An 18,000-nucleotide genomic window follows, 5' to 3' on the forward strand; every position below is an offset into this window, starting at 1 on the left:
GCTTCCTTCCTGAGGGGCCAAGCATGTCCCTGTCCTCAGAGCCCAACCCTATCACGCTCACACCACCCCTGTCTGCCCTGCTCGTTGCCTGCGTCACCCAGGGTTCAGCATGTGCAATGGTCTGCAGCAAGTGTGAAGGGTGAGTGAAACAGTGTGCAACCACTTCTACTGGAGGGCACGGTCCTCAGGGTGGGGGGTGAAGATAGTGCTCCCCTCCTCTGAAAACAGAAATGCTCTAAGCAGGAGGTAAGGGAAGTCGGACCACCCACCTGGACCCCTTCTGGGTGAGGCTGAGGCTTATGTACTCCTGCAGCAGGGAACCACACCCTCGCTCCTTGAGGCTGCCCTGATTCTCCCTTTTGTCTCCCCACGGGGTTCCCTGTGACTTCAGGAATGATGTGTTTTCCCATATCCTGCTAAGAAGGTAAAGTCTTTCGGTGGGCATTCTCTCCTTGTCCTTACTCGTCCTCGGGGCTTTGGCCTGGACCGGCGAGAGTCTCTGGTGTCCATCTGGTTTGCTTGTGCTGCCTTCATCGGGATCGGCCCAGACAGAGGGTCCTGAGTCCGAACCGTCTGCGGTGTTGCTAACAGGCCTCCTGTCTGTGCCCTCAGCTGCGGCCCCCTTCATGCTAGCCTGCAGAGTTCCTGCTGCCCCTGGGGCCGCCCTGCGATCCATCTCTGGAGGTCCTGGGCTAAGGACAGACGGCGTGTTCCTGCGCAGACAGTACGAGGCCTGCACTCGGTTTCCTTCCCCCCCCGTGTAGGCCAGGGAGGCAGCCAGGGACACATCGCTGAGCACGGAAAGGCTGCTGCCGTTGACCTGATCTCGGTCCCCTTGTCCGTGGAGCTCCATGGCCTGTGTCGAGAGAAGAAACAGGGAAGTGGAGAAGACAGTGAGGGGAGGAGGGATGATCACCTAAGCTAAGCTACTGCAGGGCTGTAACTGGGAGAACCTGTGGGGTCCTCAAGTCCGGTGCATGCAGGGAGGCAGGAGCGCTGGGAGGCCATGGGGGCAGGGGGGCTGTGCCCACAGGGAGGCTGTGGCACAGGAAGGTGGTGCAGGAAGGCCATGCAGGAAGGCCATTCGAGCAGGGAGGCCCTGCCCACAGGGAGGCCTCAAAGCACCCCCACGATGGTCACTCGAGTTCTGTGCAGACACAGTTGTGCTGCCAGGAGGGCACTCCCACCATTCAGAGGGCACCCTCAAAGGGCCATTGGACACACTGGTCTTAGCATTTCTGCACAACAGATTCTGGGGTGGGTTGGGGGGAGACTGCTGGCCGAGCTGTGCTCAGTGTATACTCTCATACAGAGCACAAGCTGTGCACACCTGCCATGCTGCTCATGAACAGAGCTCCGTGTGCGGCTCCAGCTAAAGAACGACTGCCACACGCTTGCCAGTGTCCCACGACACACGCGCTGGCCTGGATTGCGGTAGCAACTGGTCCAGGGTGGACTGGGCAGAGGAGGTACTGTTGGTGGCACTGCAACATCGGCCATGAGATCAGAGGAGCCGGCATGTGAGGGGCCACAGGTGTTCACAAGCACTGGGACCTTTCCAGTGAGGCAAGGTCTATGCATGGTGCCTAATGGGGCCTGAGCTCTTCCGAAGGCAGTGCTTTCTCCCAGGGAGTCTCAGAGAGCTGCCTGGAAGGGCCCTCGCTGCTCTTCCAAGTCACCCTGGCCCCACCGCCCAGAGTCCACACAAAGGCTTACAGATGGGCTCCTCCTGTCCTCCGCCTCCAGCCCGGGTATGGAGACCATGTCACCTGCAGGCTGGGCCTGGGTCCCACTGTACGCCTCCATGGGGGGCCTCAGCAGGCCCACCAGGTCCTCCCAGAAGGCAAACATATCTTCCTTCGAATTGGAAGGAGGGCACAGCTGCAGGTAGAAAGAGCGGCCCGTGGCAAGCTTCAGCTGGAATTGCTTTTTGTCGTGATTATAGATGGATAACTTCACAAACTTCAAAGGAAGCAGCCTGTTGGGCAGCAAAGAAGTGGGGGATTAGGCTGAGACAAAGGGGAAGGAACAGGGAGGCAGTCTTCCGGCCCTGTCAGAATCTATTATTTCCTAAAGGATCTGCCAAATCCTGTCCACCCAGCTCAGCCCTCCTGCCAGAGCCACGATCCTGAGACATGCCGCCATAATTTGGAGCTAGCCCTTCGCCTGCCAGACCTCATAGGACACCAGGCCAGCTCCTGACCACCTACTAGGAACCCCCTACTCCCCACTCTGCCATGCAAGGGCTGCTGCCATGTGCCCCCAACTGTCCTCCTGGCCTTGAGCCCAATATTGCCTCCTCTGATTCTGACGTGGCTGCGGGTCAAGGAGTGGCGGGCGTGCCCACTCTGCACACATCCCACACAGAGGGACTCAAACTCCCACACTTGCCTGGTCAGTTCCAAGCTCTCTGCTGCCTTGAGGTCCGTTCTCCGGGTGTCGGAGTCATCACCGGCACTGGCCACACAATGTGTGGCTGGCTGGGCCAGCAGCATGACATCGGGCCCTGGCAGGTGCTGGCCGGTATAGGCCACACCAACTGTCACCATATGCATGGTGTTGTGCACGTCGATCACCTCTCCCCGTCTGTTGACCTGGTGGTGTTGGAAGAAAGAGGACAGTGGCTTGGCCATGCATTCTCTCCTGTCTTCCTCGGCCCCACTCCTCGGAGAAGCGGCTACCGCAGCTCTCGGCGTGTGGCCGAAACTCAGCAGGCCGAGTTCCAGCCGTGCACCGTGCGGACAACTGGGCTCACGCGAAACAGACATTGTATTAAGACCAAGAACAGCTTTCCACCTCAAAAATACCAAGGCAAGAAACCCAAAAACATAAAGGGATTAAAGGTGGGACAGTCAAGTGCAACACATGATCTGGGCTGGGAAACCCTGCTACTGAGAACGCCATGGGGATGACTGAGAAAACACACACACACACACACACACACACACACACACACACACACTACTAGTCAAAGGGCAGGAAATCGGGCCGTGGTTACCTAAGTAAACATCCAAGTTCTTAGCAGACTCAGGAAGAATTTAGAGCTAAGGAGGCCAAATATCGTCACTTACTCAACGAGGGTTGAGCGAGCAGGACAGTCCACATCTTGAGTCTGGGTGCGTTCACCAGCTGGAATCCCGCCCTCATATTTTGGGTAGCCAGGGGCTCCACGGCCCAGACCGCCCAGTCACGGCACCCAAATCCTGGGGGAGGGACCCGGCATCGGGGTCCTCGAGGCTTTGCAGGGGACTCCAAGGAAGAGCCAAGGCTGAGCAAGACTGATAGCTGAGCGGTCATGGAGCTCCGGGTCAGGTGGCACCTGTCCCCTTGCACCCTCTTCCCTGCCTCACCCCTACAGGTGTAGTCGCTCACGCTGCATGGCCAGAGCATACCGGATGCCACAGCCAACACCACCGTCCTGAAAGCTGTGTAGACCAGAAACTCCCTGAGCTGAAAGCCTGACGACCTGGAAAGTCACATCACTCCCTGGGGCTCAGTCGGCCTCTCAGGACAAGGGGGTCTTCGTGCTGCTGACATAAGTAGATTGTTGTGAGGCTCACAGGGGATGGACACCAGACTGAGCAGGACCCTGGAGAGAACCACATACACATGATCGCAGGACCTGGAACCTCGAGTTCCTACAGAACATCCTGAGGGAGGAAAAGCAATGGCAAACATCCCAACCAGCAGGACCTCATGGCACAAGTTCACCTGTCAAACCCACGACCGGACTGATCTCCGAGAGTTATTAAGCGTTTAGTAAGGACACACACAGGACAACACCTGCCTGACAATAAGGGCATCACATACGGCAAAGGGTGACATTGGATAAAACATGCTGGAAAAATCATGCAGTGAAAAAAACAAACAAACAAAAAAACCAGTTACTTTCCTCTACCCACCTGCAAAGTCACTCAAGATATCATTACACACTCAGAACATAATAGGTCTACAGTATTGTTGTGGGAAGAAAAGAAGGAAAGGGAGGAAGAGGGGGAGCATTCATGAATCAGGGAGAACAGGGAGAAAGGGGCACATATGTAAATCAGGGAGAATACTGGAGAAGGGGGCATATACATGAATCGGAGAACAGGGAGAAGGGGGCACATACATGCATCAGGGAGAAATGGGAAAAAGGGGACACATACATGCATCGGGGAGAACAGGGAGAAGGGGGCACCATGAATCAGGGAGAAGTGGGACCAGACCGTGAATCGGGGAGGAGGGGGGGACCGGAACATGAATTTGGGAGGAGGGGATGGCCCTTCACCTGTATGAAGTCACTCTCAAATGTGGGGACGTCCTTCAGGAGCGCATACTCTCCCTTGCCCAGCAGCTGGTGCAGCTTCCCTACAGAGCTGTGGAACATGGGCAGCACAGGGCAGCTCTGGGTGCTGGGGTCTGCTGACTCCCTGTCGCTGTCCATGGCTCCCTTGCACTAAGAGACCTGCAGAGAGATCAGAGGTTTTCTTGCCCCTGTGACTTGGGCTGTTTACTCAGCACCGGCGCACACGTGCTGGCACAGAGTTAACACCCATATCCTGCCGTGGTGTGACTTTGACACAGGGTCCTCTGTGCACATATGCCCCCCACACCGGCCGGCCGGGTGCCCATGTGGGACCTGGAGGAAGGCCTCCTGTCCTTGGCTGAGGGAGGCCAGCACCAGACACCTGCACAGCTCAGGAACCACAGTGCAGGCCGTCGTGCAGACCCTTACCCTCACTCCTCAGCCACTGCCTTGTGCAGTGAACCTCTACAACTTTGTGGACAGGCCTGGCCTCAGAGACCCCAAACTTTCATTTTCCCACTCTCCCTGGCCCAGGCCTCACCTTCACTGAGGATTCACTGCATCCAAGAAAAGTGGCCAGCACTTCTATCTAAACAAAGACAGTCACCTGATCTGAGCTTTTCATTACTTCTCCCCCTCGGGAAGGCTTTCCATTTAGACAACTGTCCCCTCCAACCTGGGTCAGGATTAGGACCAACCCCACCCTAACCCCGACCCCAGCTGAGGTCCACTTAGACCACTGTCCCTTCCCTCCTGGGTCAGGGTCAGGATCAAGCCCACCCCGACCCCAGCTGAGTCCCTACTCTGGTAAGGCTCTCTCCTACAACCTTCCTGCCCTCGCCTCCTTAGGGGATCTACACTCTGAACCCGGGTCCTGATGAGGTTCTGCCCCAGCCCACCCCAGGGGTCTCCTCCTGGGGCTCTCCCACGAAGCACGGGTCGGGCTCATCTAACCCTGGTCTAGGTCACGGTCTTGGCGCGTCCACCCCACCGTCACACCCCGACCTGGTGTAGGTCACGGTCCTGGAGCAGCCACCCGACTGTCACACCCCACCTCGTCTAGATCATGGTCTTGGCATGGCCACCCCACTATCACTCCCACGCCCAGGCACCCCTCCCTGCGCCCCGCCGTCCTGTGGGGCCACTGAGGACTGACCCCTGGCCTCTGGGTGGGCACCGGCGGGCCGCGCAGACCCGACCTCTGGAATCCCAGGTGCACCGGCCGCTCCAGCGGCCAGGGCGCCCCCGCCCTGCCCCGAACACGCTCTCGGCCCGCGGTCCCCTGGAAGCCCTGTCTCCGCCCCGCACAGGCCGCCCTTCAGCTCTGTCATTGTGAGCTGGAGCCGTCACACAGCACTGTGCCCTCATCCCCGCAGCCGCCCCTCCGCACAAACACCTGCCACCCACAAGGGACGCCCCAGCGCAGGACGCGCAGACGCAGTCACCTCCTCCGCAGGGAAAGGCAGCCCGCTGCGGACCAGCGAGGAGAGCGCATGAGCGGACTCCTGAGCGAGGGCCGCAAACTCCGCCGGGTTCAGGGCGGGACCGGAGGGCAGGAGCGCCTGAGCGAAGGCCACCAACTGTGTATGCCCCTTTAAGGGCGGGCCAGCAGCTGCGCAAGCGCAGTCACCGCCATGCGAGTGTGGTAGGTCAGAGCGCATGCGCAGAAGTAGAGGGCGCAATAAATGTTTCTGGGGTTTGGTGCTGGAGGGAGCAGGAACCGGGAACTTAGCTTTCTTGGGTTTACAGAAAAGGCGGCACAAGGGTGTCCCCGCTCCTGTCAGGATGCCCTGCTCCTTTGCATCTCCTGGCATTGTGCACTAAAGCTGGTATCAGCAGGTCCCTGATGTTAGCCCTCCGGGACTGGGTCAAGTAGGGTCAAGGCCGTCTCAGGAACAGAACCAGAAAACTAGCTAAGGCACAGCATCTAAGCAGTGTTTTTGAACAACCAGACAGGGTAGAAACATTCTGTGTTCGGATGACTTCAGGGTTTTTCTAGTGTCTCTGGAGATCAAAACTCCTTGTCTTGTACAAACTGAGCAGATGGACCTCGTGGAAAGCAGGCATTTGGAGAACTGCTGGAGGAGCTCGTAGCCCCGGTCCACCTGAATCCACAAGCCCCTACAGCTGACCAGTTCCATGCATTCTTCAAGTGAGTCTCTGTGGCCGCAGCCCTCAGAAGAACCAGGAATAGAGCATCCACTGACCTACTTTGAGGCGAGTTTATTTCAGGGGACAGCAGAGTCGCATCTACCCACACATAGCCTGGTCTAGAGTACGGCAGACCCGTGGGGGAGTCCCCGGGCCAATCCTCCTGCAGAACAAACAGGGACTCCTAGGGGACCATGCACAGTAAGTCCAAGGAGCGTGGCTTCTCCTCTCACCAAGGAATGCCAAGTACAAAGCTAGGACTAGCCCAGGATCAGGCTACCTCTGTCAGAGAGGACTCTTCAGACTCTGTGGGGCTGGGGCTGGCTATGGGTGAGGACTGAAGTTGTCCTCACTACAGTCCCCTACCCTCCCTGGATCGTGCTCCCAGGCACACCAAGCAGGGGTGGACAGGATGGTATCTTAGGAGCTGACCCTTCCCTGATGTTCTCTATTCTTCATTCTCTATTTTATTTGTCTTGGTTCTAATATTTTATGATTCTCTTCCTTATGCTAGTACATTAGTTTTCCCTATTTACTACCCATTACAAGTTTATATCCTTTAACATCTCCCTAACCCCTCATCCCACCCATGTTAATCACCAATCTACTCTCTGTTTTATAAATTCAGCTTTTCTAGACTTCCATATATAAATGATGTCATGCAGGGTTTATCTTTCTGTCTCAGTTATTTCATTTAGCATAATGCCCTCAATAATAGCACCAGTGATGCTCCAAATGTCTTCTTTTCCATGTCCAGATATATTCCATCCCATGTAAACACCACATATCCTTTATCCATCCATTCATTGACAAACACTTAGGTTGTGTCCATATCCATATCACAACTATTGTGAATAATGCTTCAGTGAATATAGGAGTGAAGATTTTTCTTTGAGATACTGATACCATCTCCTTTCACTGTATTTCTCAAAGTAGGATTACTGGATCACAAGGTAGTTCTTTTTTCTTTCTTTTTTTTTTATTGTTTTAGGAACTTCCACACTATTTTCCATACTAAATGAACCAACTTACCTTTTACCAACAGTGCACAAAGGTTACATTTTCTCTACATTCTCTCCAACACAGATAGTCTCTTGTCTTCTTCTTGATATCTAGTCCAACATTCCGTTCATGTGAGGCAACATATTATTGTGGTTTTGATTTGCATTTCCCTGATGCTTGGTAATGGTGACCATCTTTTCACTTACCTGTTGACTATTTGGATACCTTCTTTGGAAAAATTCTGTTGAGTTCCTGTACCATTTTTCTTGATCAGATTTTGTTGTTACTGAGTTTTATATTCCATTTCATAGGCTGTGTTTTTATTTTGCTGATTGTTTCTTTTGCTGTGCAAATGCTTTTGAATTGGATGTAGTCCCACTTGTTAATTTTTACTTTTGCTACTTGTGCTTTGATGTCATATCCCAAAAAGTCATTGTTAAAACCAGTGTCAAGGAGCTTCTTTCATGTTTTGTTGTTGTTGTCGTTGTTGTTGTTGTAGAAGTTTTAAGGTTTCATATCTTACGTTACATCTTTAATCCATGTCATGTAATTTTTGTGAGTGATAGAAGGTAGAGGTACAAATTCATTTTTCTGTTCTATACGGCTACCCAGTTTTTCCATCACCATTTGTTGAAGACACTATCCTTTCTCTGTTTAGTTTTCTTGGTTCCCTTGTCAAATATTAGTTAACTGTATATGAAGGAGTTTATTTCTTGGGTCTCCATTTGCTTCTTCAGCATCTATATTCATCAGAAACATTGGCTTATAGTTTTATTTTTCTTGTAGTGTTCTTATCTGGCTTTGATGTCAGGGTGACGTTGCTCCTGTGGCATTCTGGAATCTCCCTTTGGTGAGTTTGTATGGCTACAAATTCTTTATTATCCATGGGTGTCTGTCCAAGTCAGCAGTCTTTAGTATTTTCCCAGATAGATCTCAGAGTGTTTGGGGACGATTTGGTGAATCTTACTCTTTCTAACACCTATACCTAAGTCTGTCTACCTGTAAGCAGATGCATAGATTGGTGAGCCTTCTCCCACATCCCTTGGAGTTTAGTACCAGATCCAACCACTTCCATAGAGTATGTCTCTGTGTGAATGTCTCATTATCGTTAATAAAGAGAGGGGTGCGAAGGAGGGACATTTCATGCCACCACAATGCTGACTTACATTTCACATAGATTGAAAATTATTTTAACATGCTTCCATTTTAAGTAATAATAAATAATAAGTAGAGTGAAATACCAAAATTATAATACCATGTTTTATGTTTCTCTTTGTTAGAGATCTTTATAGCTTCATATGACTTATAGTTACTATCCACCTTTCATTTCAACCACAAAGACTCCCTTTAGCATTTGTTGGGCATATCTAGTGGTAACAAAAGTACTAGACTCTGCATATTGAGAGAAGAAAGAGTATTTATACACATATGACAGACTTAAAAGAGTGATATCAAGTGGACAATTGGCTATATAGTTCTGGAGCTTAAAGTTGTGGCTGATCTATAGTTAAAATTTTGCAAGATTTTAACATATAGATGATATATGAAAATATGGGGATAAATATGATTTTTCAACAAGAGTGTGTAAACACAAATAAATAACGAGCAAGCACAGAGGGAATTCAAAACATAAGTTTTAAGTGATGGAAGAAGACTCAAAAAAAAAAACAAATAAAGAGAGGGGGGATAAGAGATGGGAAGACATTTATAAGATGGTTAAGCAGACTCTTCTAGGAGATGAGAGGCCCTAAGGCATTGAGTGTGGAAAGTGAGGATTAAGAATTTTTCATAAAAGTTATCCACACAGATTTACTGTTTTCCTGGGCAGGGTGGATTCTTTGGTCTGGGGAAAATGCACACCATTCCAGTCACAGTGGGAGAGGAAAATGGTTTTGTAAAGAATTGGAAGCAATTCTACATGCAAAAAATTACCCAGAAACACCTGTGTGAAGAGATGGGAAAAGGTGTGATGTTCAAAGGCTATGTGTGTTTCTGTTAGATGGAAGATTTTATTGTCTAGGTGAGTTTGAAGTCTTGCGATAAGTATCCAATAGTGATCAAAAATCTGGGTGTGGTACACAAAGTGATCACTGGTAGCCTGAAGCTAAAAAGGAATGGAACTAGGGAAAATGTGGAGATATCCAAATTCAATAGGAAAAGTATTTACTGTAAGAAGGAAAGAGGATCATTGGAATCTGATAAGTATTTAAAGAAATGGAGTCAAAATAATATGTCAGATTTAATCTGGGAATTGATGTGGATTACATTTCATCTTTCAATTCTGAGATAATGTTATCAGCTTGTTTTACTATACAGAAGTGAGGATAGGATTCAACAAAATTACAAAGGCATTTCATACTCCTTTTGGAAATTGGAACTGACAACTAATTAAAGACAAAGGTGGATTTGGCATCAAAATTAATTATCTAGGGAGTAGGATATGATCAACTTATTGTGACTTTGTCCTACCTGTTTGTGTACTTTTGTTTAAGATCATTCAGCTGTTGTTTGGACCCTGATGTGTTTGTTGGAAGCCAGGTTGACTTTGGGTTGAGGCTTACCTCTGCGAGCCTTGTTGGAGATAAGGGCAAAGGAGTGACAGTTGTTAGAGTCTCAGATTGTAAAGAGCAAATAACAAGATATAAGTTAAAATGTAAAACTGCTGTTGTCATAGTTATTTCACCCATAGGGACTGATACAATGTGATATTTAGTAGTTTGCTTAACCAAATTAGTGATTTAAGACATAGTTCCATTATGAATGACAACAAAGTCCAAAATATGGCTAAAGACAAATAAGATTAAAAAAAAGTCATTATAGAAAGGAGTCAATGACCTGATAATAAGATATCTAGGTGGATTGCCAAATGGCAGATTTAAAGTTGAAAAAAAATCATTAACCTGGTGTCCTCTTTAAGTGATAGTAGCCAACTGATAAGTGAATACTCTCAGTGAGGGATGAGTTAGTTTATATCTCACTAATATGAAACTTCAAAGGTGTTTTCAAAATGGAGCAAGAGAAAAATATTCTCAACAACATTACAAACAAGGAGTATACCATGTCCACACACTGGCCCTGGAACACAATGGGAGAAGGTTGTTAAGCAGTTCCACTTGAGTTGCTCCCAAAATTTTTTTAGTGTTTTACTGTTTCATTTTTATGACTATTATATTAATTTTAATTGAGGTGTAGTTAACATACAATGCTTTATGAGTTTCAAGAGTATAACATTATGCAGCAATTCCACACATCCCTCAGTGCTCACTATAATAAGGGTAGTCACAGTCTGTCACCATAAAATGCTATTACAGTATAATTAACTACATTTCCTATGCTGTATTTTCTATCCCCATGATAAAAGGATTCCAGTATTTTTGTACTGGAATTTCTTAAATATTAATCTTTTTATCTATCTTACCCTTCCCCTCCACCTTCCCTCCCATAACCACCAGTTCATTCTCTGTTTTTAACAGTTTGGTTTTTGTTCCTTTCTTCCTTTTTTTTTTTTTTTTTTCATTTTTTTATCCCACATATAAATGAAATCATATGATATTTGTCTCTCTCTTCTGACTTATTTCACTTAGTCTGTATCCACTAGATCCCTCTATGTTTTTCAACAGGTAAGAGCTCATTCTTTTTTACACCTAAAATATTCTATTGTATGTATACCACATCTTTATCAATTGTCTATCAATGAGCACTTGTGTTATTTCTATATCTTGACTATAATAAATAATGCTGCTACAAACATTATTGTGAATAATGCTGCTACAAACTAAAATACATAAATATTATTTGATCATTGATCAAATAATGCTACAAAATGTATTTTATATCATTTATTTCATATATTTTATAAATATTTTTATTTTATTTATATTTATAAATATATATTTATTTTGTATATTTATATATTTGTTATTTATATATTATTAAATATAATTGTTATAACTATATAGCTATATTATAACTATATTATATATAGCTATATATAATAAATAATAAATATTATGCAGAAACCCCTCCACACACCATGTCTTCCAACTAGATAGTTCTGCAAAGCTTCAGTTCTAGTGGAAATAAAATCAGGTCTCATTTAATAAGCAGACCAGAGCACACCTAGTTAAAACTCAGCACACTCTAGCCAAGGTCTAAACATTCCCTACTGCAGGCAAGGAGATCTTCTGCAGAAGATATGCCTGAAGAATATAGAAGCCAAAACAATAGCAGAGTGCACCAGCACACACCAGAGACACCCTAAAGTACCAGGCCCTGGACATTGTATGACCTCTTCTTCATAAAGCCATTGCACATAGGAGCAAGAAATATAACAAGCTTTTCTAACACAGAGAAGAAGACTGAGGCTTAGTCAAATGCCAAGATGGAGGAATATATCCCCAAAGAAAGAACAAGATAAGGTCACAAGCATAGATATAATTGAAACATACATAAGTAATATGCCTTATGGAGAATTTAAAGCAACAATCATAAGTATACTCACTGTGTTGGAGAGAACTAGAGACTATAGTGACTCTCTTACTGAAGAGATAAAAGAATTTTTTTAAAAAGTCTGAAATGAAAAATACAGTAACAGATTCAAAACAGATTAGATGCAATGAGCAGAAGGATGGAAGAAATAGAAGAAGGAATAAGTGATATAGAAGATAAAAGGATGGAAAACAATGAAGCTGAATGAAAGAGAAAAAGAAGAGCTATGGAACAGGAGAATTGACTTAGGAAACACAGTAACACATCAAACCTAATAGCATTCCTATCATAAGAGTCCCAGAAAAAGAAGAGAGTGGAAAAGGGACAGAAAATGTATTTAAAAAGTAATAAAACTTTAATAAAACAATATAAAACTGAAAATTTTGCATATCTGGGGAAGGAAACAGATATCAAGATCCATGGGGAGGAAAGAAAGTTGCTCAACATTATTCCTCATAAGGGAAATACAAATCAAATCTGAGGCAAGGTATCACTTCATACCGCTCAGAATGGCTAAAAATAACAATGCAGGAAGCAACAGGTGTTGGTGAGGGTACTGAAAAAGAGGAATGCTCTTACACCGTAGGTGGGAATGCAATCTGGAGCAGCCAGTCTGGAAAACATTATGGAGGCTCCTCAGAAAGTTAAAAAGAGAACTACCCTACAACCCAGCAATTGTACTAGTAGGTATTTATCCAAAAAATATAAAAATACTAATTTGAAGGGATACATGCACCCCAATATTTATAGCAGCATTATCAACAATAGCCGGATTTTAGAAACAGTCCAAATGTCCATTGACTGATGAATGGATAAAGAAGTCATATATCGGGGCACCTGGGTGGCTCAGTGGGTTAAAGCCTCTGCCTTCAGCTCAGGTCATGGTCTCAGGGTCCTGGGATCGAGCCCCGCATCGGGTTCTCTCTGTTCAGCAGGGAGCCTGCTTCCCCCTCTCTCTCTGCCTGCCTCTCTACTTGTGATCTCTCTCTGTCAAATAAATAAATAAAATCTTTAAAAAAAAAAAAGAAGTCATATATCTCATGGAATATTACTCAGCCATCGAAAGAATGCTGCCATTTGCAAATACATGGATGGAGCTAGAGAGTATTATGCTAAGCAAAATAACTCATTGAAAGAAAAACAAATAGAATATGATTTCACTCATCTGTGGAATTTGAGAAACAAAACAAATTGTCATGGGGGAAACAAGAGGTAATCCAAGAAAAAGACTCTTACCTATAGAGAACAAACTGATGTTACCAGGGGGAGGTGGGTGGGCTGATGGTTTAAACAGGTGATGGGGATTGAAGAGTATACTTGTTGTGATGAGTACTAGGTGTTGTATGTAAATGATGAATGAGTAAATTCTACAACTGAAACTAATATTACACTGTATGGTAAATCACTGGAATTGAGAAATGAGAACAAAATAAAGCTGGCATACTAAGTAGCAGAAGACTAAATAAGGGAATGAGATAAAGGTATAAAATATGGGTATAAAAATGGTTTACAAATTCAATGCTTTTTAAATATTAGCAGTATTACAATTTCTCATATGAGTCCTTCTCTTTGTACTACTACTGTTAAGAGAAGTTAGAGAAAACTGACTGCTCTAGAACAATAAAGAACACAGTAAGTATCACGTAATTAAAATATAAGAGCTATGGAGATGTGTGTATCAGTAGAAGCACTTGTCAGAAACACAGGAAATGGAGAGAACTAGAAAGAAGTGTACTAAAAATGGAAGAGTAAAACACACCTCTCCATGCATGGAGACAAGTGTAAAAATATGATGAAAACAGTAAAAGAAGGAATGTATATTTTATTGATATATATATTGAGTTTTACATTTGATAGTAGAAAATACATCTCCTCTAACAGTCATGACTTTCATCTGTCACTTGGCAAAATTTTATTATGGACTCAGTATTAAAACAAGCAAACAACAAAAACAACAAACTGGTGTTCTGTGAATGCTAAACCTGAGGTGTGTGGAATTTGTAATATAGTTATACAGAGGAATGTCCTTGTATTAAGGAACTCCCTGCTAATGTGTGAATGGATAGATAGATGACGGATAGATAGATAAATAATAGATAGATACACATACATATGTAAAATTTCCTGATGCTTGAAATATATTCTCTAATTTTCTGATAAGAAACATAAAAAAATAAAGATTGTTTTCTGGAACACAAAAACCAAGCTAATGGTATCAGTTCAAAAATATATGTGGAGAATATTCTGTAAGAAGAAGAAAAAAATGATCCCTGGTGGAAATTCAGTGGTGGATATTTCAAAGAATGAATAACACATTATAGTAAGAAATGAAGCAAGCAGAGATGAGTCTGTTAGAACTTCGCTTAGTCCTTCCTGCTTCAGTCATAGACTCATCTAATAGCAAGTAAGAAGAATATGCAAGAATTGCATTTACATCCTTATAGATGGTCAGATTTTAAAAGGTGATAGAAATTAGTCCTTTTTTTATTTTATTTTAATTCATTTCCTTTAAATTCAATTATTAAACATAAGTGCATCATTAGTTTCAGATGTAGAATTATTCATCAGTTGAATATAAAACCCAGTGCTCAGTACATTTCGTGCCTTCCTTTAATGCCCATCACCCAGATACCCCACACCCTACCCATCTCCCCTCAAGCAACCTTCACGTTTTTTCCCACTGTTCAAAGTCTCTTATGCTTTTGCCTCCCTTTTATGGTCTACATCACTATATTTCCACCTGAAATCATTTTCTTCCTTCTCAAGGTTTTTATCTTATTTTTTCTTCCCTTACCCTATGTTCAACTATGCAGATGATGAATCACTTAATTCTATCCCCCAAAACTAATAATACACTCTGTTTATTCAATTGAATTTCAATTAAAAAAAAAAAAACTCTCGGGGCACTTGGTGGCTCAGTGGGTTAAAGCCTCTGCCTTTGGCTCAGGTCGTGATCCCAGGGTCCTGGGATCGAGCCCCGCATCGGGCTCTCTGCTCAGCAGGGAGCCTGCCTCCCTTCCCCTCTCTCTCTGCCTGCCTCTTTGCCTACTTGTGATCTCTGTCTGTCAAATAAATAAAATCTTAAAAAAAAACCTCTCAGTAATATCTACATAATAGAACTAGTAAATGAACACTTGTTTGAACTTTTCAAAAGAATGCTTAATTATTCAGGTATCTAGTTTTCAAGTTACTATATTTAATATAAAGCTGTGACTTTGTAATATTTGGCTTATTTATGACCAAGTGATATCAATTAAAAAAAAAACAGGTACTTAAATGCAAAAGTTAGATGAATGGGTCATTCATCTCTATGGTAACAACTTTCTCTTCTTTTTTGGCATTCCTTGTTTGTGACAACTTAATGTTTCCCTTTCCAAGATCCCCACTTGCAGAAGAGCTCAGTCATTCTTTTGTGCAGGAAATTACAACAGCACCTCTAATATGACAGAGATCTTGGTGTACATGTACAAATCCTCCAGAAGGTTCCTTTACTCCACCAACTGGAAAACTATGCCCTATTACCCTAAGTTCAGTCCAGGAAAACATACCCAGGAAGGAATTTTCCCAACCAGGATGCCAGCCTTGCCACAAACATGACCCAGCCTCAGCCTTAGACTGATGACAGGAGAGACCCTAGGGAACAGTGCCCCTTGAGCTTGCAGGCTCTTGAATTCACCTGCAAAGTAAGGGTGCTATTCTTTTTAGCCATGGTTTTAGTGTACTAAAATTCAATTTGTAATAGCATGAAAATTAGTTAATAATTTATCCCTTATCACCTGTAGAATATACACTGATATTTTTATTTTTCCATAACATTGGTAATTTGTGATTTATTTTGTTTCCTCAGTATAGTCTTATTTTTTTTTTCATAGAACCAACATTTATCTGGATTGAATTCCTCTATTCTGTATATATTTACTACTTCATTTTTATATGTACCCATATTGTTGTTTTCTGTCACCTACTTTTCATAAGGTATGTTCTTCTGGTGGCAATTTGCGTAATTTATTTTCAACCTGTTACTCTGATGAAGGTATTTAAAGTTATTATTTCACCATGAAGTCCTACTTTAGAATCATGTCAGAAATGTGTTGTGCTGTTATTGTTGACAGTAAAATAGATCCAAGGTATTTTTTTATTGTGTTCTTTATTTTTTCTTACACCCAAAGTTTGTTTAGAAATGTCTACCCAATTCTTTGGGGATTTTTATGAACATTGGTTTTTTTTTCTTTATATTCTAATTTAACTCCATTATTAGAAAATATGCTTTATATGATTTCTTTCTTTTGAACTATATTAAGAATGATTATGTAGACCAGACTGTGGTCTATTTTGGGTGAACTTTCCATATTCAGTTCCTATTAAGAACATGTCACTGAAAAATATGCCACTTTGGCACGTTGACCATTTTAAGTTAAAACCACTAAGAAACAGAAGGTGCACGAGGGGACTCTGACCCTCCCTTTAGTTCTTGGAAGCAAGAGATAGAACTCCACGTGAAAGGTGCACTCCTGTACCAGGAGGAAGGGAGACATCATCATCACCAGAAATGGGGAACTTAGGATGGAATAGGCTGTATGAATATACCTTGATAATTCTCCATCACTGACTACCTGTCACCCCAAACCTGTGCTTTGTGAAAATTCTTCAGAAATTTATCATTCCCTTTTTTGAAAGACATAGAATTTTCCCTCTCTGGTCACTACTTAGGGTCTTCCTTGTCTTTTGAAGGCTCTCATGTACGTGCAAAACTTCAGTGAAAAGTGTATGCTGTTAATGCAGTTTATGTCAAGCTAATTCTTAGGACCAGACAGAGACTCTAAGAAGGCACGGGGCAATTTTTCTCCTCTATGAATAGAATGGCTGTTCTAAAGATAGTGTGTTGTTTGCTGTTTAATCAGATCATATTGACATATTTAGAAATTTTATATACTTACTAATAATTTTATGGGTAATTACTTAATATTTATCAGTCACTGAGAGAGGGCATATTAAAATCTCTAACTAGAATTGTGGGTCAGCGAGTGTTCCCTGCAGTTCTATAAATTTTGGCTTTATGAGCTAGATGCTGTGTTACATTGTTACATAATTTGGAATATTAGGTAATAATAATACATTCTTGGAACTCTCTCATTTTTCCATTATATAATACTTTTGATTAACCCTTGCAATAATCTTCACCTTGAAATGTATTTGGTAAATATCACTGGTTATTCCATTATACTTTTGCTTACTATGCCTGTAGAATTATCTTCTTTATTCTATACTTTACTTTTTATGTGAATCTCTCTTTAGATTACATCTTTGAAGACTGTGTAAATCAAGTTCTTTTTTATTTGACTGACAAACTCTGCTTTTATTTGGTGTTTGGTGCTTTAAGTCCATACCTATTTAATTAAATTTTATTTCAGGTTTGAATCTACCTGATTTTTTTTTCAAAGATGTTATTTATTTGTCAGAGAGAGAGAGAAGTGAGCAGTCAGACAGAATGGCAGGCAGAGGCAGAGGGAGAAGCAGGCTCCCTGCTGAGCAAGGAGCCCGATGTGGGACTCAATCCCAGGACGCGGGGATCACGACCTGAGCCAAAGGCAAGCCGCTTAACCAACTGAGCCACCCAGGCGTCCCTGATTTTTTTTTTTTTTTTTTACCTTCATCCTGATTTCTACTTTTCTTCCTCAGTTTATCCTGTCCTGTTTTTGCTGTTGTTGTTGTTAATGACACATTATTTTACTTTTTATTTTCAATTTCTAATGGCACATTATTCTAGTGTTCCCTGCCATTTCTTGTACAAGGTGTCATTATACACTCCATATTTCCTCCTTGCCTTTTCTTCCCTCCAAAACCACCATGGGATTTGTAGGTCCCCTTCTTGCACCCTGCTTACACTTTCTTGTCCTATTTCCTGTTCCACGAATATAGTAATCATTAGTCAACTTTATCATTTATATTAATTCTGTTTTGCACATTAATAATTTGTTTTATATTTATACTTGTTTCTTAAATGACATGATAAACAGAAAGCAAAATCTTTCATATTTGCTAACTTATTAGCAATTTCTGATGCTTTTGCT

At 43.5% G+C, this 18,000-nt stretch overlaps 1 protein-coding gene across 1 annotated transcript; it reads right to left on the minus strand.

Moving 5' to 3' along the window:
- Window positions 1-235: 235 nt before the first annotated feature.
- LOC111139412 (protein FAM71C-like) lies at window positions 236-4,426 on the minus strand. The gene is made up of 4 exons (XM_022491659.1): window positions 4,271-4,426; window positions 2,392-2,594; window positions 1,717-1,978; window positions 236-856 (listed from the first exon to the last, which is right to left on the minus strand). The coding sequence occupies exons 1-4, from the start codon at window positions 4,424-4,426 to the stop codon at window positions 236-238; spliced, it is 1,242 nt and encodes a 413-aa protein (XP_022347367.1).
- Between the last annotated feature and the right edge of the window lie 13,574 nt (window positions 4,427-18,000).

The sequence above is a fragment of the Enhydra lutris genome, unplaced genomic scaffold, assembly GCF_002288905.1.
Source record: "Enhydra lutris kenyoni isolate GAN:26980312 unplaced genomic scaffold, ASM228890v2 scaffoldscaffold106, whole genome shotgun sequence".
In the NCBI taxonomy this organism is placed as follows: Eukaryota; Metazoa; Chordata; class Mammalia; order Carnivora; family Mustelidae; genus Enhydra; species Enhydra lutris.